The sequence below is a fragment of the Mirounga leonina genome, unplaced genomic scaffold (assembly GCF_011800145.1).
Source record: "Mirounga leonina isolate KUSES-001 unplaced genomic scaffold, KU_Mleo_1.0 Mir_53, whole genome shotgun sequence".
NCBI lineage: Eukaryota > Metazoa > Chordata > Mammalia > Carnivora > Phocidae > Mirounga > Mirounga leonina.
The window spans coordinates 103,643,525-103,666,191 of record NW_023270807.1 but is presented as its reverse complement, the minus strand read 5'-3'; the positions used below and the strand labels follow the sequence as shown (position 1 = coordinate 103,666,191).

Sequence of the window (22,667 nt, the reverse complement as noted above, 5' to 3'; positions counted from 1 at the left end):
ATTGAGTGCTGGTCGTGTCTCAGGTGCATGCGACATCTTTGACACCTGTTGCCGTGTTGACTTCTCGGCAGATCTCGGAGCTGGGGTTTATCATGCCCGCTTTACAGAGGAAGAGACACAGCCCGGAGAGGGTGACAGGTTGCTGAAGGTAGAATGAGGAAGAGCCGTGGAGGGAAGGGGCATCCGATGGTGGCCCTGGCGGGGTCCCTGCCAGGCAGGCTGGTCTGCTGATCTGGGTGACCAAGGAATGTGACAGAGGTCAGCCCCACTGTCTGGCTTCTGAGGGGTGACTCGGTTCCAGAACTTCTTTTTCCCATTCCATTGCCTTTATGCCAAACAACATGAAGTCATGCCTGCAGCTACTTCCTCCCAGTAGGAACGGGTGTGGGAACCCACGTTCATGGTGGCGGAAGGTAAAAAGGGAGCTCTTTCACATGCTGACTGGAACAATTTTGGGAGGCAGGAGAGCCCCTCTCATGCCTTGGTTCCAACGCTGCAGGGAGCCCATTTTCTTGGCGGCTTCTTGGATCTGTCAGGGAGTCAAGTCTCAGGAACCATGAGGGCCCATAGCCATCTCGAATCGTGGGCCCTGGTGTATCGAGAGGAGCTCTCTGTCTGCGGGTGATTATCTCATGAGGGTGACAGGGCTCACATCATTTTGGGATTTGTAATGAAAAGTCATAAACACATATTTTATTTCTAGCACAAGACCGCATATGTATTCTGTTTGCTAAAATTGATATTTTTTTAATAATTCTGTCTTTCTGATGGTTTTAATAGAGGTTGACCCGTTGTGGTAGTTGATGGTTTAGTTCTCTGCACAAGAAGGAGAAGAAGCAGCACATTTTTAAGCTATGATTATTCTATTTTACAGAAGTTGCTCCTGTAGTTTGAGTTTATATCAGATTCATGCATGTAAAAATACATTTCTAAATTTCTTTTTTTAAGTGTGTTCTTACTTGGCTGCTCTTTTCCTGAGAATCAGTGTAAATTTTGGGAGCAGTGGAATATTATTGTTTTCCCACAGTTTTTAATCTAGTAGAGAATTTTTTTTAGGAAGACACTGAAAATCTGATTACAAAATCCTATAGGGTAGAATATCGTACATTTCTAACCCGACCCCCACTCCCGCAATGGTAGTAGAAAAATGACCTCAAATGACTTTTGATTGAAGTCAAAATCTGTGACAATTCCAACAGAGTTGATTAATATCTTTCATGTACATGAAATAATTAGGATGTCCTAGTTTGGGATCAGACTTAATGATGCAAAATAAAGTCTAAAGAATCTAGTCCCCTTTTTTTTCTGCATACTCTGCCACGTAGATGGGAAACCTCCGCTGTAGACCAGTTCTAGAAGGTTAACTGTGAGAGTTTGACGTCGGTGGCTTCACTGTGACCACTTTTAGACAGGACAATGGTGACTCCTGTAATCAGCCAACTGGGTTCGTACAGTTCTGAGTCTTTTGTTCTTAAGCTGAGTAAATAATGCTTTGCATTCCAGCGCTTTATTTAATGTCATCAGTAGCATACCTCAAGACCACTTTTTTGGCAGCGTGTTAATGAATGTTTTGTTGAACCTTTTTCATTTATTAAGGACTGAGATATCTGATTTAATCTCAGTGGTGCTTAAAATAAACTTCTGTGGCTACGTTTACTGAAGCCCTTATTTGAAAGCTATTCTTATAGGCAGGCCCAGAGCTAAAAGATTCCTGGCTTGTTGGCTAAGGGCTGGCTGAGTACGGGGTCATGTTTGGGAGCCATTGTCAGGTTTCTTGGACTTGACTTTTGGCTTACTACTCTCTGCCCTGTCTAGATGGTCGGTGGATTTCAGTTCAGTTATTTTTCATAGGTTTTCTGATTAAATAATTGGTCAAATGCATTCCTTGGATGATAAGCTCCTTCGGTCAGGAGAAACCAGAGCCTTGGGAGGAGTTGGAGTTGGCCCCGCTCTGTACCCTCTGTATTCAGTGCAGGACTCCTTGGGCTGCAGGGCGAGGAAGGACCCTCTTGGGCTCCAGGAAGTACCTATAGAGCTAAGCCAACAGTTTTTGGAAGTTTCTAGCTCTTACGGTTTTCTTTTTCTTTTTTCCTTCTTTAGGATTGCCTTGTAGCAGAAATGGAGGATAAAGTTTTAACCGTAGTAAGTATACCTTTTACAAGTTACTGTAAAATTCCTTTCCCCAAACCAGTGGGACTCAACATCAATTCAAGCAAAAACTCTGTGGCTAATTCCTTCAGGATATACTTTGAAATACTGGCTTTTTGGGAGTTGAGTCTATTAATTTAGGTCAAAAGGGAAGAATAAAAGTTATTTAATAACAAGAAAATGACTACTGTGAAAATTCCTGTGCTTGGGTAAATGGGGGTCCCTGTCTCCTCCGAACATTTCATTAGGTACAATTATACTTAAATTACTAGCTAGCCTGTTAATCAGGGGTACACTGATTTGTAGATTTCACTGGAGGAACATTTTGATTAAAAAAAAAAATCCTTGGCAAAAACCTTATGATGGAGGAGGGGGGAATGTGCTGTGATTGTTTAAAGAGATTTTGTGACTATTCATCATCGCTTCCTCCCTTTGACATAAGCTGGCCTGTGCTCTTTTGATAAGGCCTTCCTCCCACTGATGTTGAGGAATTTAGCAATGCAACAGCTATAAATATATTTTCCATAAATAGGGAGGCTAAACAAATTGGGGGAATGTAATAAGTGTCACTTCTTGGATTCTCCCCCTTGGAAAAAAAAATCCCTCTTTGGAATTTCCTGATTTCTTTGGTGGCTTAATTTTGAAAGGTTAGATGAATCTAACTGGAGGAAACCACCACACATAACCATGGTTATTTCTACACGGAGACCACTTACTAAGGATCTTCGTGTCTCAAAAATTTTACCTTGTCAACGTTCGGGGTCAGAGAATGTGAGCCATCACTAGAAAGATCATACACCCTAAATGTAAAGCACAAATCTATGTATCTCCTAGATGATACCAGGAGAAAATCTAGGTTGACCTTGTGTTTGCCAATGAATTTTTAGATACAACACCAAAGATAGAATCCATGAAAGATAAACTGATAAGGTAGATCTCCTTGAGATGGAACATTCTGCTCCATGAAATGCAGTGTTAAGAGGATGAAAAGACAAGACACAGACTGGGAACAAGTATTTTTAAAACACATATCAGATAAAGAATTTGTATCCAAAATATACAAAGAACTGTTAAAACTCAATAATAAGAAAATAAACCCAGTTAAAAAGTGGGCAAATTATCTGAACAGACGCCTCACCAAAGAAGATAGGCATTTGACAAATGAATATAGGGAACGGTGTTCCAACGTCATGTTTCGTTAGGGAATTGCAAATTAAAACAATAGTGAGACAACACTACACACCTATTAGAATAACTGAAATCCAAAACATGACAACACCAAATGCTGGCAAGGATTGGAGAAGTAGGAGCTCTTGTTCATTGCTGGTGGGAATGCAGAATGGTACAGCCCCTTTGGAAGATACTGCAACAGTTTCTTACAAAACCACGCGTACTCTTACCCTACGATCTAGCAGTTAGACCCTTAGGTATTTACCTGATCACAGAAACCTGTACAGAATGTGGTGGCAGCTTTATTCATAATTGCCAAAACCTGGAAGCAGCCAAGATGTCCTCCAGTAGATGACTATATAATCTGGCACATCCAGACAATAGAATATTGTTCAGAATATTCAGAATATTCAATATTATTCATAAAAAGAAAGGATCTATAAAGCTATGAAAAGATATGGAGGAAACTTAAATGCACCTTACCAAAGGAAGGAAGCCAATCTGAAAAGGCTACATGTTGTAAGATTCTAATTATTTGATATCCTGGAAGAAGCCAAACTGCAGAGACAGTAAGTCAGTGATTGCCAAGGGTTCATTGTGGGGAGGGTGAGAGAGGTGAAGTGGGGGGTTTTTAGGTAGTGAAACTAGTCTGTATGGTACAACAGTGGTAGATACATGACATTATGCGTTTGTTGAAACCTGTGGAACTGTGCACCACAAAAAGTGAACCCTAATGGAAACTGTGGACTTTCTGTTGATAATAAGGTACCAGTTTTGGTTCCTTGGTTGTAACAGATGTGCCATACTAATGCAAAATGTTTTTTATATCTTGTTCTTATTAGCCGTGTTATAGGTATTATTGGAAATTGTGTTGGGGTGGGGAGGGAAGTCTAGAGAAACTCTGTACTTTATGCTCAGTTTTTCTGTAAACCCAAAATTACTTTAAAAATAAAATCTATTAAAAAAAAGCAGTTAGAGACAAAAAAAATTTTTTTTAACCTTGTGAGTGTTTGATATGCACCGAATGTGAGTGATCGCTAAGACACTATGCGGACGGCTGGGAAGGGGTGATTCTCTTCGACTGCCAAACGGGGGTTTCTGTACAGCGTCTGCTCTTCAGTGGCCGTAATTCTTGGAAGAGCTGCACTCTTTAAACAAAGCCCATTTCCAGCGATTGCAAATACGAAGCCCAAATCCCTCGGCTTCATGGAGTAGCATTATTAAAATGATTGCTGACCGGAGCTGAAGATTGTAGGGAAGTGCCTATCTTTAAAATTCAGCTTGAGATAAACTTGGTTAATGATTGAACCTTTTCTATTTGCCTCTCCCAACCTTGAGGTCAAGGTTTTAAATGGTATCTGTGACAAAACAATACGATCTACTACGGATCCTGTTATGAGCCAGTGTGCGTGTCTGGAGGAGGTTCACTTGCCGAACGTTAAACCTGGGGAAGGCCTGGTAAGAATTCTAGAAAGACTTGTTGTTTTCTTTTTTTTTTTTTTTTAAAGATTTCATTTATTTATTTGGAAGAGAGAGAGAGAGATTGAGAGAATGAGTGGGGGGAGGGGCAAAGGGAGAAGCAGAGCCCCTGCAGAGCAGGGAGCCTGATGTGGGACTCGATACCAGGTCCCGGGATCATGACCTGAGCTGAAGGCAGACACTTAACTGACTGAGCCACCCAAGTGCCCGAAACACTTGTTTTCTTTTCAAACAATAACATATCTTAATTTATTAAAGTTTTTTTTTCCTGATTCCTTATTGCTTTTACTATGATTCTGAATAGAATTAAATTAGATTGTCTTCCATTATGTAGTTAGGAATTTGCCATCTCGAGCTGCTGATATGTTTTATGTCTTCAAAGTATAAAAATAAATACAGTTTTTGAACTGTGTTCTCATATCTTGAAGGAATTGTCTTAACAGTTTTATTTTAAGACTCAGCCATGTAAGGAGATATAAAACATTTACACAAAGGAAAGATGGTCTCTGGGTACAAAACAGCATCTGCTCTGAAAGTTTATATTAGCACTTAGGATGAATGTGAGAAGAGATGGAGGAACGGCATGATTTCTTTGAGAAGAGTTCAGAGCTGGATGAGCCCTGTACTGACAGGCCCTGAGCATACAGACAGGTAGGTTCCTGGCTTCCAGCATCTGTGCCTCAATACCTGGATCTGCCGGTACCTCGCCTGCCTAGGGCGTGCGTGATTCATTTGCTGAGATTGAAGCGGAGAAACTGTGAGGCCCCTTGAGCTTGAGAGAGCTGGGTTTCCTCATCTGACGGACGCGAACGGTACCATTACTGCCTCACAGAGGTGTCGAGAGTATTAAAGTAGACGAGGAGTGTAGGGCCTCAGCGGCTGGGGGCTGGGTAGGTACTGGTGCCAGCCCTGAGGAGGAGGAGGAGGAGGAGGAAGGCCCAGTGGGTAGGCAGCTGTGGGGAGACACGAAGGTAGCCTCTGCTCTCGAGAAAACAAAAATCAACCGAATATCGGTAAGTTCAGCCTTAGTATGTAGAAATACACGTGTTGAGACGTCTCGGCTTCAGAGTAAATGATGGATTATGGTGGATTAAGCAGGGAAGACTTCTGGAGGTGAGTTTATAGTTACGGCTCAAAGTTAAGGCAGAGAAGTGGGCAGAAGTGGGCAGAAGTGGACTTGCTGTTTCAGATGGTAAAGTTATATGAGCAAATGCTTTGGAAGGAGGAGCCCCATAGGTCGGGACAAGCGGATTCCTCTGTGAATGAAAGAAACAGGAAAGGAGAGGAATGGGGAGATCCTTGAAGGTGTTAGCATTTGATGAGAGTCTCATTACAGAGAGGTGTAGGTTGCTGACCAGGGCAAGTTCCGGGTCGAATGATTTCTGAGGAAGATCTATGTTACTGCAAATTTAATACCAGAGCGAGCAACTACTCTTTGCCCAGTCGACTTTTTGCTCTTTTCCCCCCATCTTATAAAAGTTTAATAAACATTTTTTGTATGTGATACATCAAACAGTGGAAATGTTTCCTCCATGGTATGGTATTCACCTGTGAGTTTGTCTTTACGCTTCCCTTAAGATGGAGGGGTGCCTGTTTCTGACGTACGCCCTATGTTGTGTTGCTTAATAATCTTTGCTCATATATCCTGGTCTGGGTTGTTAGTGGCTTAAACAAGTCACCCACGATGACTGCTGATCCCCCATTTGTCTGAATATATTGTGTCACCAGGGAAAGAGATGGTCAGGAGAGAACGGTCCTTGTTTGAAATGCCTCATTCATTCCGCAGGTCTGAGAAGGTATCTTCTGAGTCCCCAGAGTTATGGCAAAATTCTCTGTGCCTGGTACACAAATTATAATACTAGAGAGATCTGGCTCCTGATTTCTTTCATGAGTGTTTCCCTTTGTTAGCTCCCTGTCACTGCTCCTTGGCTCTGGTTTCCCAGTGTTTCAGGAGGCTTAGAAATAAATGAGCGTTGTTCTGAAGGGATTGCCTTTAATGTTTTATAAGATGAAGTCTCCCTGGCGGCTATGTTTGTAAATGTTGGAGTAATGAGTTAATATGTTTGTGACTCACTCTAGGGCATGTACATCAAATCAACCTATGATGGATTGCACGTGATTACTGGAACCACAGAGAATGTAAGTGCGCCTATCCGTTAAATGTAAAAGCTATTATGTGTTTAAACAAATGTGACACACAGTCCTTATACTTTTCGTTCAAACGTGTGCATCGTATTTTATTATCTGCAGTGAGAGCGTGGGTGCTGTTTTGTTTATTTCTGTTGCTAGCATGCTGCTTATCACCAGCTGTTGGAAATTTATTATTTAAATTGTCTTTTATTGCTGTTGTTCACATACCTTGCCCAGTTTTTACCCCCCACCCTTATTAATTATTCCTTTTGCACCCTGGAAGTGTTAACCCATAAGTCTAAAAACAATGATCTCATTGTGGTTGAGAAACTACTTTTACAAGAACTGGAGTTAGTAGCCATATGTGTAAAATACAGTTTTTTGTTGTTGTTTAATGGAATTTAGATGTATCACCAAAGCAGCTATTTTGGGATTTTTACACAATGTAGATTCTTTTTATAGAGTTGTGTTTTGTCATATTTGGCATGATATTGAAATTTAGCTTTTTTTTTCTCCCCTGATCTTTTAAATAGAAAAAGCAGGGCTGCTTCTACTGTGAGAGTCTTTGTACACTGTTAACTTCCTTTTGGAAATGCTGCTCCCTGAAAGATTTTTCTTGAGCCCCTCAAACATTTTGAATTTGTAAAAAGTAGAGCTAATTGAATGCTTTCTTTTTGCAACCTACAATATGGCTAGTTTTTGATGACATTGATATGAAGCTAAAAATGTTTGAATAGCTTCCTGGATCTGTATGAAAGAAGCATGTGTCTGTGGAACTAATCTGCTATTTAATCAACTAAGACCAGAGGAAATAATTCCTAAAAATAGAAGAAATTTGGTAACTCCTTCTCTAATCTGGTGGAAATACGTGTTGAATTTTAAACTTGAGCTGCTGGGTCTTTTGATAAAATAAAATGGCATGATCTTTGATTGAGGGCTTGTGACACAAGCTTGATTTTTGTAGCAAGAAAGAAATGGCGTTGCTGAAGGCAGTCAGTGAATTTTAAATATGGTGTGCGGTTCTGGCCGAGGAATGAGTGGAAGATGGTGGTGTCTTTAAGACTCCTTCGTCAGGCTACCGTGAAAATGCATTGAGAAACGATAGGAATTTTTACAGCACATCACCTGATAGGCAATAACTGCACGGGAGGTTCTGCTTTTAGGTCAAGGATGGTGCAGAAGAGAAAACGCATAACTCATTATGTGGTTCATCCCTCGTTCTTGTCAGATTCTTGAGCATATTTCAGCTCAAGCAGAACGAGGACCACTCAGTGCATTGTTTGGGAGTTGGTTGGATTCAGAGGGACGGTGAAGGTCATTTCAGGTTTTAAAGAGTGGAAGTTTTGAGTCCAGCAATTTAGTAGATTACATTGTTTAACCGCCAGACCTGTGTGGTTGCAGACTCTCACTGGTCTTCTTAAAGCAGTTTTCATCTTGGATAAGCGTATAGTTCACCATCCTGTTACTACTAGAAGGCACACAGATTTCTCCTCCTCAAACCAGCCCCCATCCTTTGGTTTTAAGGATGAAAGTTGAATGAGAGATGAAACAAGCTGCTTTTGAATGAAGTGAAATGTCAAATGCAAGGATACATCTCCTAGCATTCCTACCAGACTCAATAAGACTGGATGAGAGGTTCGGGGTTTACCTGAATGTAGTTGATACCATGCAGGATGATACAGAAGCCATCCTAGGGACAGGTGGTTTCCATCTTGTTAAAGAGCAAAAAAGGGAAAACTTATTCCATCTGGCAATCCATTTGAGAATGTCCCTCATTCTTTTTGATCACTGAGCTTGTGTTAACCGAGTACCTGGAATGTGCTAAACACTTGCTAAATCTTACAGAGGGGGGTGGGAAGTTAGGTAAGAGCGTACTTCTCAAGGGCTTAATCTGGGTATTTTACCCTAAATGCTGGATATTTTACACTTAAATGGCAGTAGAAAATGCCAGCTGTCAGCTCTGGGACAGCCTTCCAGCTAGCACTTCAGGTTGTTGTGACTTTCGAATCAGAATGTTGGTTAGTTAGTTATGTATGTATGTATGAATGAGAGAGTGTAAGCAAGGGGAGGGGCAGAGGGAGAGGGAGAAGGGAGAATCTCAAGCAGACTCCCCGCTGAGCTAGGAAGCTGATGCGGGGCGAGATCATGACCTGAGCCGAAATCAAGAGTCCATGAGCCACCCAGGCGCTCCCAGAATCAGAATGTTTTAATGGAAGCCTAGTGTGGTGGGTGGTAGTGGATGGAAATCACCCACTGTATTCCCTATATTTATCTTGGACTCCAGGCTGAAGCAATGATAGCAGGTCATCTTAGGCCTCCAATCCATTCTGGGGGGAGGTTACCTGAGAAGTCAGGATCATTCCAAGGTCAGCCTAACAGTATCTAGTGATTCTCTATGACTTCTTTTTTGATGTTGTTCAACACCTTGACAGGATCCCATCCATACTTCTATTCCCCACCTCTGAGATAATGTGGGAATTAGATTAGCCTCTAAAGAATGGACGCATTCTTCTCTAGGTCATCACCCTTCTGCAGAAAACCAGAACAAGCATCATTTTTCAGTAGTCTGGCTCATGGTGAAGATAGGCAAGAGTCACTGCCCCAGGAAGAATTTTGGTATCAAGCTGTCTCTTTACCAGTGTTCTGCCAAACACATCTCTTAATCACCTGGTAGGACATTTGAGAAATGAATGCTTGAGGATTCCTAAGAAGGAAAGTCAATTCAGGACATTTAGGCTTGGTTTTTAAGATTGCACATCCATAAACAAGAACTTCTTATAGCCTCAGGGTCATCTTTTATAAAGTGAAGCTTACCTTAAATGAATCCCCAGCCAGGAAGATTATCTGGGCTGGACTGATTCTGATCGGACTTACCAGAATTGGTCTGTAGCTGTTGGTTAAGCATCTGATGTGCAGGGGCAAAAAGGAGCCTAGACACATTCGATTTTTTTCTTTAAGTGCCTCAAGAGAAAGAGATTTGAGGTAGACCATTTCCCTGAGGATGAGTTACCCACAGTGCAGGTCTCTCAGGGAAGACACCCCTGGTTGTTATAGTGGCAGGTTAAATGTTTTGAAAAGTAATTCTCACAGTTAACCTGCGCCTTGCACTGGGTCTAGATGCATCAGAGGGACTGTTTCTACAGTTTAATGTTGCTTGCTCATTTCTGGTTGAGCCTATCCCAACAGTTGAGCGAGAAGATTCAGCCAAGAATGTCTTGGGTTTGGTTCCTGCCCTCCTGTGTTCAGGGGTGCTGTTTTTTTAAAAAAAAAAAAAAAACTATAAATATGTCTGAAGACTCAGCCAGTTACATAAGTTACATAAGTAACTGGCTGAATAAAATAAAATACTCCAGCCTAGATAACAGATTGTAATTTGAAATCAAGGGTTTATCCTTTTCTTCGCTTTTGCTCATAGGAAATACCTTAAACGTAGAGAGTGCTAGTTTCATTAATTGAACAGAATATTGTGGACAAAATTTTGACAGATAGATTATATCTAGATATTTATATGCACACATGTGGAGAGAAAGCTATATATATATATATATATATTTATATATGTGCAGATTTGTAGCAAAGTATTATTTGGGGGAATCAGAATCTGGACTTCTGATACTGAAAACACATTTCATTTTCAATTCAACCTGAAAAGGACAAAAATTTAAATTCGTTTTCTCTAAAGAAGTACATTTTCTATTGTCACCATCTTTCTATGCTAATAGCATTGTGATAATTCGTAAAACAAGGTTGAGTAGATGAGATTTTGTTTTAATAATTGCTTAAAAGGAGATAGGATGACACTGTTACAGTGATGGTCTTTATGTGTTAAGCAGTTGGTCAGCTTTTACAAGATTAATTATTAATAGGGATCTACATAAGGTATTTTTTAGATGAACCAAAGGGGTTTTTTTTAAATCAGTTCATTGTGTCAACAGCGTGTCCCGCTTTTCCTGATGGGTTAGATGGACCCGGCTATTGTAACTGACAGGTGGTCTGGAACAGCCGACCATTCATCAAGTAGGGAACGTGAGTGCCCACCCCCATGCCAGGCTCTGCAGACTGTGTCGTCCTGGGATCGTCTCATAAGTGCACCGTGTAATAGTTTTTGAGAAAATTATATTTCCATTGCTCATTGTCAGCAGAAGAAAGAAGGAGGAAGAAATAGAAGCAGAAAGAAATAGAAGATTTAAAAAATAAGGCTGGTCTCTGTGTTTGTTCCTAATAGTCTCCTGCAGATAGATCTCAGAAGATTCATGCTGGTGATGAAGTCATTCAGGTTAATCAGCAAACTGTGGTGAGTTTGTTCGTTGAGACTTAAGACGTTTAATATTCCCCTCTAGAACTTTTAACTAAATCCAAAGTCAGTTTGCTTGAATTTTTTAAATTTGCGATTTCTAGCCAATTTTCCATAGTTTTAGGTAGTGCTAAGATAAACATACTGGTATCTGCTTATTTGCTCACAAATGATTTCCTTGAAATAAATTCATAGATTTGATTTTTGATAATTCACAAGTGAGTCCCTTCTCATTTTCTTTCTCTGAAGGTGGGATGGCAACTAAAAAATCTGGTGAGAAAATTAAGAGAGAATCCTACAGGAGTCGTATTACTGCTTAAGAAGCGCCCCACGGGTTCTTTCAACTTTACCCCTGCTCCCCTGAAAAACCTCCGGTGGAGACCGCCCCTTGTGCAGGTATCCGTTATTGGTTGTAAACCCTTCTCTGCCAGCCACTCATTAACCATGTCGAGGATGGGATTTGTCTCCAGAAAGAACAGTTACCATCTGAAGGTGATTGGTTTCAGGAGTTTGTGTATGCAGAATCATTCTCTAGTTCTACTTCAGTGAAAATACACATTGTAGATTTTGCACTAGCCACATGTGACTATTTAAATAATTAAAATGAAAAGTCCAGTTCCTCGGCCTCATTAGCCACATTCCAGAGGCTTGGTGGCCTTGTGTGGCCAGTGGCTATCGTCATCCCTGCAGAAAGTTCATTCTGGTCCTTTTCCCCTCTCCTGTCAAACACATCGGACAGTACCCAGTTTGAGCACTAACCGTGGAGAGACTAACCCCTGCCTTGGCAGGCGAAGTCCTGCCAAGGCAGGAGTAGGGACGGTGGGAATAATCCACACAGTGGGGAGTGGTATCACCGCATTGTTTAGTTCAGACCTGGCAGCCTTGGGTGATCATCAAAAGCAGACCGACTTACAGTATCGTACTGTATAGTATTGTATAATTCTATACGAACAGTACACTCCTTTATTGCCTACACCTGGGTGGAGTGTGCTCAGGGACCAAACCCCCTCCTGATACCATGGGTCCTTAGTGTTTATTTCTTAAATCATGAATAAAAAGCAATGACATCTTAATACCCCTTTTTAAGATTGAGATTGCAATTTATATGAAACTGTCTGCCACATTACTGTTCATCTTCGAATGGAAGGAATGGTAGCCATCTCAGGCTATCAATTTGGACCCGTGGTGATGCATAGAGCATTGGAAATACACCTACATGTGTACCCAATGGGGGAGGGGGTTAAAATAAATAACAGGATATGGAGTAAGGAGGGGCACATAATTAAAATCACTTCTTAAATAATAACTGATTAACACATGATTTAGAAGTCAGTTCCTATAAATAATCCTCTCTTAAATAATAACAATATCAGTCACACTCCAACTGTGATGGGGCAAGTCCAGTGAAAGACTCATGTTAAGAGGTCATTTGGAAGAAGCATGAAAAAGACTCATGGAGCAGCACCGCATAGTGGTTGGGCGGGGGGCTTGGAGTTAAACTTTTCCAGTTCAAATCCCAGCTCTGCCACTTATTAGTTATGGGGCCTCTGATAAAGTATTTAATCTTTCTAAACCTCACTCCTAATTATTAGTATTTACTGTGAGGGAAGGCTGGGCTCCTGGGTGGCTCGGTTGGTTAAGCATCTGCCTTCGGCTCAGGTCATTATCCCAGGGTCCTGGGATCGAACCCCGCATTGGGCTCTCTGCTCAGTGGGGAGTCTGCTTCTCTCTCTCCTCCTGCTTTTCCCCCTGCTTGGGCTCTCTCTCTCTCTCACATGCACACACACACTCTCTCTCTCTCTCTCAAATAGATAAATAAACTCTTAAAAGTAAAGGCTTTGGGCTAAGGGATGAGGAAGGCAAGCAAGGCAGGAGTGAAATGTGACTGTGAACCTGGCTGGTGATACCAGTGACAGAAATTAGAGAGTCAGGGACGGCAGAGACGGTGGGTCTTTTGAGCATCACTGAGTTTGAAGTGAGGGAGGAAGATTCAAGTGGCTGTGTTGTTCAGGTGGTAAGTGAAAGTTATTTTTAAGTACAGGCTAGAGTTAGTCCCTTCACCTCTGGAAATTCACTTAAGAAGGACATGCTTCCCTCCTCTCTGGCTTTGTCCACCTTCCTGCCAAGTCCCACTAACTGTGTAGTTTTGGGGAGCAGATGATGGTGAGGGAGGAGACACCTCGTTTTGCTTCTGACCAAGGGAGAGAACCACCATCACAACTGAGAGGCCATTTTTTTAGCTTAGCTACCAAGTGTTCTCACGATGCATCCAGGATATTTTCAGAATATAAACTCTGGAGCACCAACACTGCCTGGGCATTGCTGTGTGTCATTCTCCAGGCTTCATGCCCGGGCACCCACCTCTTGTGGGAGGGAGCTTCTTTGCTTCTTGTCAACACCATTAATGTGGCCTGTCCCTGAGAAGGTGCCACCATCCTGGTGAACGGGAGATCTTTTACAGCCGCCATCATCAGTGTTGGAGTCTTTGGAGAGCGCTTACTCTGTGCCAGTGCCGTACTTTACTTCTGTTAGCACTTACGGAGGGCCTCCCTCCCGGCCCCGTGTTTTCAGACATTGTTCAAGGTTGGCGGATTGAGGTGTTGGTCAGTTCCGTACTGAGTAGAGTGGGCTGTGTTAGTGGCCGACATCCAGGTTGTAGGGATGATGTCACGGGAGACTAAAGACTAAGCCCCCATTTCTCTTGAGCCTGGGGGTCTCCCCCTAAAACAGTACATTCCAGTCCTTAAAATCTAGCTCATGGTCTCATTTCGGGGGGGCCTTTGGGGTCTTTGATCACCATCCAGGCTGGATAGGGTTTGAGGTGCCAGGGGCCAGGCACAGTTCTCATGTCCCCCCCCCACCCCCAACTGGCCATCACCAGACATCTCCATGCCTCAACTCTGGGATTTCCTCACGATTCCTTTACCCACCAGAAAGTGTGTCATCATTGTTCGTCTATAGAAGAGATAAGATTTGAAGGTCTCACACAAGATTTTTAAAAATAGGTCCTTTGAGCCCAATAACATAATTAAGCTGTAAGGACTTTAAACTTTTAAAGTTAACTTGTATGGATGTGTGTATATATAATACTAAATTAAACAGCATAATAAGGTTGTGTACTTACTATGTGACAAGCAGTGTGCTAAGCCTGTGACATGTGTCACTTAATTCACCCTTCATGGGTGCTCTTCTTGTCCCCACTTACGCCCATCTTATAGATGAGGCACAGAGAAGTTAAGTGGTTTGCTCAGAGATACACAGCTAATGAGAGCTATAGCCAGGCTAGCCCCTGGACGGAGTCCCAAGCCCATGCTCCTAGGCCATGATGGCATCGTTAGTGACTTGTACGAACTAACTCGTTCAATCTGCGCTGTAGCCCTATCAAGAGGTACTATCAGGATGGCTGTTTTTTTGAGGAGGAAACTGAGGGATGGGTATTTCAGTGATTTGCTCAGAGCTAGAATTCTAACCTGGCTCCCAAGCCTCTACCTCTTGTTTAAAGATTTATTTACTTGAGAGAGAGTGCACAGGCACACATAGGTGAGTGGGGAAGAGGGGCAGAGGGAGAGAATCTTTCAGGCAGACTCCATGCTGAGCACAGAGCCTGATGAGGGGCTCGATCCCACAACCCATGCGATCATGATTTGAGCCGAAACCAAGAGTCAGACACCCAACTGACTGAGCCACCCAGGCGCCTTCCACCCCCTACCCCCAAGCCTCTACTTCTTCCTGTGCATCTAGTTTTCTGGAACTCCCAATTAATTCTGAGTGTCTCAAAGACTACAAACTGAATTGTTGCTAATAGTTGTAAACACACAAATGACCTCGGCCCTCAGTGTTGGCTTTGGGGAAGGAGAGTTGCCCAAGAATAATCTCACCTCCACCCTTTGCACTGGCTTCCATTTCAGACCTCACCTCCACCCACAACAACCCAGTCCCCTGAAAGCACTATGGATACCTCGCTGAAGAAGGAGAAGCCAGCCATCCTGGATCTTTATATCCCTCCTCCACCAGCCGTTCCCTACTCCCCCCCGGTACGTCAGTGTCCGTTCATAGTGTACATGCCTGTCTCCTGTGCGTGAAGATTCTGAGTGGAGGTGTGAAAGCCAGGAGGATTTCGAGGGCAGGAGTTGATGAACTCCAGGGTGACAGGGCTGAGTCTTGACATTGCAGTTGTTTTAAAAAGTGTCATCCTGGGAGTAGTAGGGGTGGGAGGAATGGGTGGAGGGGGTCACAAGGTCCAGACTTCCAGTTACAAGATAAAGAAGTTGTGGGATGTCATGTACAGCACGGTGGTTATAGTTAACAATATTGTATTTTATAGTTGCAAGTTGCAGGGAGAGATTTTAAAAGTTCTCATCACAAGAATAAAAGAATTTGTAACTGTGAGGTGATGGATGTTAACTAGACTTTTTGCGGTGATCATTTTGCAATATATACACATACCAAGTCATTATGTTGTATACCTAAAACAAATACAATGTTATATGCCAATTATATCTCACTAAAACTGGGGTGGGGGGACATGTGTGATCCTTTAGGGGGAAGTGTAGGGATGGATCTAGGTTTCATGGGTCTTGAAACTATGTAGTTTGGTGGGGAGGGGACTCTACGTAAAGAAAGCATGTGCTCTTGGGAATGCATTGTTTTAGTTCCTCCCAGAACATCAGAAGGGGGTGCTTGGGGGTCCCTGAAGCTGAAGTTTGATTCCATATAAGGTAAAAATCATCTCTGAGGAGGAAGATAATAAATTTTCTTATACGGCAGGTTAAAGTTACAGCTTTATTTTACGGGGAGAGTTGTGTTCTTCATAGGACTTGAAAAATGTGAATGGAGGTGTGATACTCTGTATTTGTGCATGCGTGTGGTTGTGTGTGTCTATTAGAAATTCTAATGGAATAAATTCTTAATTGGTACATGGTATAACGAGGCTAGTCATATTAGCTGTTCCACAGGGGATTATTGAGGTGTGAAATATAGGCTTATTTATATCAATTTACCCATTTACAGAGAATTTGGCTCACTTATTCAACATACATTTAGTGAGTGTGGGGCCTGAATCACCATCTTAAACAAAACAGATGCAGTTCTTACCCCCAGAGAACTGCCAGTGTCTTAGTCAACTATCCAAAAATAAATTGAGAAATACATAATTATGCTATAATATTTCATAAGAAAAAGTTCGGGCTGAACTTAACAGTGATATTTTACTTTATATTGGGAGTTTTTGTTGGTTGTTTTTTGTTTCAAGCTGAGTATTTGATTCTATCCTGTTTCTTCCCTGGGCACAAGGAAGAATGAACATCATTTTCTTCTCCCTGGCTTTGGGCTGCCCAGAACTTAGTACAGCACATAAAGAACTTACCTTAGCTGATCAGAGACATCCTGGTTGGTAGATGGGACCCTTCCCTGTCTTCACAGACCAGAGTCATGTGGTCACAGGATCTTAAATGTGTTTAAAGTGACAAGTAGTTGCCTTTGCACATGGAGAACACAGTTTCACTGATGACCAGTGTGTGGGTTGTTCTATAAGAAACCAGGAGGCCACTCCCAAACTCCCAACTCTGAATGTTCTTGTCTGGGTCTCAGTGAAGGGTCACAGAGCAGTGGCAGGAAAAAGGGTATCTACATAGTAGAGGGGAAAGGGAACTGGAGCTTTTAATCTACTCGGGGGAAATAGACATAAGACACATGCACACGTGCATACACACACACACCTATACACCATTAGTGAAGGATATCTTCTGAGGAATGAAACACGCAAATGGTGATGGAGAATGAGAGGTGAGTCTTGAGAGCTTTGTGAATGGGGAAGTTATATGCCAGGTTTAAAAGTATAGAAGGAGATGGATTTATAGAAGGAAAAGGGGGCGCACAGGCAGGGGGTTCACTGGGAATACCAAGCAGGCAAAGCTGATCTTCAGATTGTTTTTGGACTCAGGTGATGTTGTAGTTTGTCTAGTAGTTTTTGCAATGATCACCTAAGAGAATTTTCTAAATGCAAAAAAATTTAACTAGCTGGTAACTTGGACTCAACTCAAATTAATTTTAAGTTTTATAAAAGCTGACATTTAGAAAGAATTAAGTTGGAGTCATTAATCCAACATTTGCCAGTTTCTGTACGGAGTTCAGAAAACAGACACTCTCCATGGGTATGATAAAGGCGCCTTTGTATTTTTTGACATAATTTTCAAACCTAACAACTCCATTACACATCCTGTCTTTGCTGGATCTTGGCCAAGATACTACTTGGGGCATCAGAAAAATGGCTCAATCATACGTTAACTTGTGATTTCTGTAATAAATAGGAGATTCAGATATAGGATAGAAGTACAGGGAACCAGAGCCGTCTTTTCAAAGCTATATTTATACTCTTTAAACATATCTGAAAAAAAAATGTCATTTTCTTTTATTTAGTAGGATCATGCTATTTACTCTTACCTAATAGGATTTCTGTGTATTGGAGGGGTAACAGAGATAAAAAACGAATGCTTTTTTACTCCAGTGGAAAGGAGGATTCAAATTTTCTTATGTGTGTTTGCTGGAGGAAGTCTGTCCTGTAATTCTTCTGTAGGAGAGGATCTTTGTAAGCAACTTAATTATTGCCCACTGTCTTCCAGGAATGAGAACGGGAGTTTTCTTTATGGAGGCCTCAGTAAATGTAAACAGCCATTGCCTGGTCCTAAGGGTTCCGAGTCACCAAATTCCTTCCTGGACCAGGAGAGCCGAAGACGGAGATTTACCATTGCTGATTCTGATCAGTTGCCTGGGTATTCGGTGGAAACCAATATTCTGCCCACAAAAATGAGAGAGAAAACACCATCTTATGGTACATTTCTGAGTGTTTGTTTTGTTCTGCCATTTGTTTTTCCTTCCCTCCCCCACCCCCTTCCTTATTTGGAACTGTTGGATGAATTTGGCAGACTTCAAGGGTAATCTGAGGAAAACATAAACCTCAATGAAATTCTAAGTATGAGACCTTTATTCATCTCTCTAAAGCGAAGTCTTGTTGAATCATTACTCTCTGCCTGGCATCAAAGCCCAGTGGAGTGAGATCATGTTACAGTTTTAACTTGCAGGGCCTGGGTTTTGGCTTGGAGTGGCTTTGCTCTGTAGATACACAGACTTCAGGTCAGCCGGCCTCTGTCCTCATTGCTTGCCATGGAAATGGGATGCTTTAAGATACTTTTCTTAGTTTACAATAATGTTATTACTTATGGTTAAGTGAGTGTGATATGGGGGAGTCTTAAGTTATAAACAAAAGGAAAGATTCTCTAAGGTCCAGAAACTCTTGTCAACTTGTCGCGTTCCTTCCCCTCCCTTTGAAGGCAAGCCCCGGCCTTTGTCCATGCCTGCGGATGGGAGCTGGATGGGGATAGTGGACCCTTTTGCCAGACCTCGAGGTCATGGGAGAAAGGGTAAGTTTAAGCAAACTAAAAATACACCAAACCGGAGTCAAAAGAGCCATGGCCCTCGTTTCAATCCTATTCCTATTGTGCTGTAATAACCAGATAGAGGACCCCAGCCTGAGACCTGTCTTCTCATCTGTAAAATCGGAGTTGCTGAATCTCTGAGGCCCTACCTGTTTCTGGAATGGCAGAATTATATTATCCTAGTTAGTGACTGAATCTCCTCATTAGCATCATGTGCTTTAAAAAGGTTGTGGGGGCACCTGGGTGGCTCAGTTGGTTAAGCCTCTGACTCTTGATTTCAGCTCAGGTCATGATCTCAGGGTTCTGGGATTGAGCCCTACATCGGGCTCCCTGTTCATCGGGGAGTGTGCTTCTTCCTTTCACTCTCCCTCTGCACGCTCTCTCTCTCTCAAATAAATAAATAAATAAAATCTTAAAAAAGAAAAGGAAGAAGAAAAAAGTTCTGGAGGCTCAACTTCCAAAGTGATCAACCCCTCACATCTCCCTGGGCCTTGGTAAAGTTCCTCCCTTAGGAACCCAAATCACCTGGATTATAATAAAGTGGAAAAGGGAGAAGATGTCTGTGTAAGGTCCAGGATACCCTTAATTGGCATGTGAAAATCTGTGGAGCAGTCAGCAGGTGGCAGGGCTGTCCTTTGTTTAGATTTAGAAGCATCAACATCTTCATTGCTAGTCTCTTAGGATTTTAATCCCCGATTTAGCCTTTTTATTTCCTTTTAGTATTGAGAGGTCGGAGTGGGAGGTGGGGAGTGTTAAGTCTGGAAGTGGAGACATACTTGACCTCCTATCTCACCATATTTCCATTGTAGGATCATTTTAGAATGAAAAGGTGTCTGTCTGCACGATGGGCACTTAAAAAAAAAAAAAAGCTTTCTTGAGAGAGGACTCACATACCATAAATCTGCTCACCCCATCAAAGTGTACAATTCAGAGGTTTTTAATACATTCATAGAGTTGTGTGTCCATCAGCACTGTCTAATTCCAGCGTATTTTATCACTTCAGAAAGAAACCCCTGCAGGCAGTCATTCCTCATTGCCTCATCCCTCAGCTCCTGGCAACCACTAATCTACTTTCTGTCTCTCTGGATTTTTGTAGTCTCAATGTTTCCTATAAGTAGACTCTTACAATATGTGGTTCCTTGACGATGGGCACTTCTTAAAAGTAACTACCCCTTTGATTACAAAAGCAAAACAAGTACACTGAAAAACATCTAGAAGACTCGAGAAAATAAAACACCTGTAATCTGCTTTCCCAACCTAGAAATAATCACTCTGAATGCTTTCTGTTTTTTTCCAACTTAGAAAAAACTGTGCAAAATGGAAGAACTAGGTGTTTGACAATACTGTGAAAAGTGACTGTTTTTCAACACATGTATGTTTTCTGTAATAACTGCATTAGGAATCTGTCTTAGGGCTGTAGCATGTACTTATTCAGGCTGCTGCTGAAAGCTTAGTTTGTGCACTCTCCCCATCCCCCATTGTAAGTAGTGCTGCACTAAGCATCTTGTACCTAGATCTTCATACACTTTTCAGAGTGGAATTTCTGGGTCGAAAGAATGCTACACGTTGCCAAAGTGCCCTGCATTTCAGGTTTCCATTCAGTTTCTTACCCCCCGCCCCCACTCTCATCCCAGGAGCTGTCTACTGACATTTAGGCTGGGACCGTTCTTCCTTGTTTGGAAATGTCTTAAGTGTGGCAGAACATGAAAATCTTTCGACCCTGTCCGTTAAAGGTGAATAATAGTGCCTGCCCTTCATTGAGGGTGACAACCCGAGGCTCCCCCACCTTTTCAAATGCTCTTCAGGAGATGCTTCAGGGTAAGAACCACTGTTCTAGAAGCGTGTGCTACATTGAACAAGAACAGATGGGGAAGGAGTGATAGACACAGCTTTTTCGCTTTTTTTTTTTTTTTTTAATTCGAGTGAAATTATGAAAATTCTTACACTGGTAAAGAAGTGTGGGCTCCCTGATTCTGCTCTGCCTTTGTGTTGCCTCTCAGGTGTAAAAGCAGACTAACTGATGGACTCCTTCCATTTCTACTTTCTAAACATCCCGTGGGGTGGGCCTGGCTGTCTTGGAGGCTTCGCAGCCCACCCCTGGGAGGAGGGCAGGGTCAGGTGCCCACCTCGAGGGCATCAGAAGTCTCAGCAGGCTGCCGGCCCAGCTGGACAGGGCTGCTCAGTGGATGGTTATTTTAATGGACTTGTGGGCTTTGTCTGAAAACAGGTGAGGAAGCCCTCTGTCGGTATTTCAGTAATGAGCGGATCCCTCCCATCATCGAAGAAAGCTCCTCTCCCCCGTACCGGTTCTCACGGCCCCCAGCGGAGAGGCAGCTGGTCCGCGGCGCAGACTACGTCCGGGGGAGCAGGTGCTACATCAGTTCGGATCTCCACAGCAGCGCCACGATTCCGTTCCAGGAGGAAGGGGCCCGAAAGAAGCCGGTCTCCTCGGCGGCCAAGTCCTCCTCTACAGAACCGTCCCTGCTGGTCAGCTGGTTTACTCGCCTCAAACTGTTGACTCACTGAGCCCCTCCCTGCCGGGACTCTTCCCCCTCTCCCGCTCGCAAGTGCCTTGCTTCCTCAGTTGACAACCTGTTCTGGTTTTCATCCACAGTATTATGTAGTGACCTTATGCAATTTCATTGTTTGTTTTCTTTTGGAAGTCGTAGACTGCCCTTCTCGGCATTTTGAAGTAACTGGATGGGAACAAATCCGGAGGATCTTAGGTGTTGCCTTGTGGAGGCCGAAGGAGAGAAATGAGTCCGCTTTTCTTGCTTCCTTGTGGTCGGAACACGGAGACACGCTGTAACTGGGGCCTGGACCAGGAATGTTGTGGCCATGATGAGGAACTGGGCCATCGTTGGTGCTGGGCGTGGGGCTGAAGTGGGTGTCCATTGTCACAGAGATGTGTTGGTTTGTGGTCCAGCTTCTTCACCTGAAAAAGCCAGTGGGGAAAACATTTTTGTTTTGATTTTTCAAGCTACATACCGTATTTGTAAGTGTAGCAGCTTTGACTTTGAAATAACATGTGGCATGCATTTCATGCTGTTTCAGAGAAGTGGTTTAAGTAAGTGTAGGCCTGTTACACTTGGCTCTTCCCTTTTCGTAACAATCTCAGTATGTAGGTCAGTTAATACAGAAACACATGAACACATTTAGATAGGGCTTATTACACACAGTGAAGTTTATGGTTATTTGTGAGGGGTGGTGTTGTTATATATTATTGTCTTTAAGGGAAAGAAGCTATAAGATTTGCTGACAGCCAAAGTATCATTCAGAACAATGAAGCAACAATATTTAGGTTAACGAGAGATACATCAGTTTGCATTTTGACTGTGTAACGTCTGTCTTCCAGAAAAAAACAAAACAAAACAGGCAGTTCTTCAAAATTGTATATATTTTGCTAAATAGAAATCTCTTGGAAAGTCTCATGGTCACTAATTTTCAACTAGCATCAGGTTTTTTGGAAAAGTGTGTCAGGATATTAACTCTTGTTAAAACTGAATGTATGATATTTTGTTAGAACAGAAAAGTACTATCTTGTTAATTTAAGTGTTTTAAATATAGTTGTATATTTTTCTTACCCGTAGTCACATGTAATTGGAATACTTCTGTTTTGCGTCCTACGTGAAGCTAATGAAAACGAGTGGTTCAAGGTGTTTTCTGATTTACAAGTGACCACCACGGCCGCTGCCACTGTGGGCCCTATTATTAAAAAACAAAATAAACCCTCCCAAGCATTTTGGGATGTTATGGATCAGAAGTGGGGGTGTTGAGGAAGCATGGTACAGTAACATTACATCTGGGGACTTTTCCGAGGTATTTTCCTAGGCAGAGCTGGTATCCCCTACTCAACACCCTCCCCCGCCACACACGCCCCTGAAATGGTTTACTTTGCTCAGGTGCCTGAAATTCAACGAATTAGAGCTCCCCTGGATTTAGTAAACATCTTCCTTTTTAAGCGAGGGGATTGAATTCAGTCAGGCTCTTCCCGTCAGCCTCTGAGGGAGCTG

The 22,667-nt window shown here is 42.5% G+C and overlaps 1 protein-coding gene across 4 annotated transcripts in view; it reads left to right on the top strand.

The window, feature by feature from the left end:
• The window catches only part of CNKSR3 (CNKSR family member 3), a 159,048-nt gene extending 136,805 nt beyond the window's left edge, over positions 1 to 22,243 (top strand). For all 4 annotated transcript variants that reach the window (XM_034991062.1, XM_034991065.1, XM_034991064.1 and 1 more), the window contains 9 exons: positions 2,101 to 2,142; positions 4,657 to 4,776; positions 6,877 to 6,936; positions 11,153 to 11,221; positions 11,471 to 11,617; positions 15,130 to 15,253; positions 17,841 to 18,050; positions 18,550 to 18,639; positions 20,882 to 22,243. In XM_034991062.1, coding sequence (XP_034846953.1) covers positions 2,101 to 2,142; positions 4,657 to 4,776; positions 6,877 to 6,936; positions 11,153 to 11,221; positions 11,471 to 11,617; positions 15,130 to 15,253; positions 17,841 to 18,050; positions 18,550 to 18,639; positions 20,882 to 21,180 — 1,161 coding nt within the window. In that variant the 3' untranslated portion in view covers positions 21,181 to 22,243. The remainder of the gene's footprint in view (positions 1 to 2,100; positions 2,143 to 4,656; positions 4,777 to 6,876; positions 6,937 to 11,152; positions 11,222 to 11,470; positions 11,618 to 15,129; positions 15,254 to 17,840; positions 18,051 to 18,549; positions 18,640 to 20,881) is intronic.
• Positions 22,244 to 22,667: the final 424 nt, after the last annotated feature.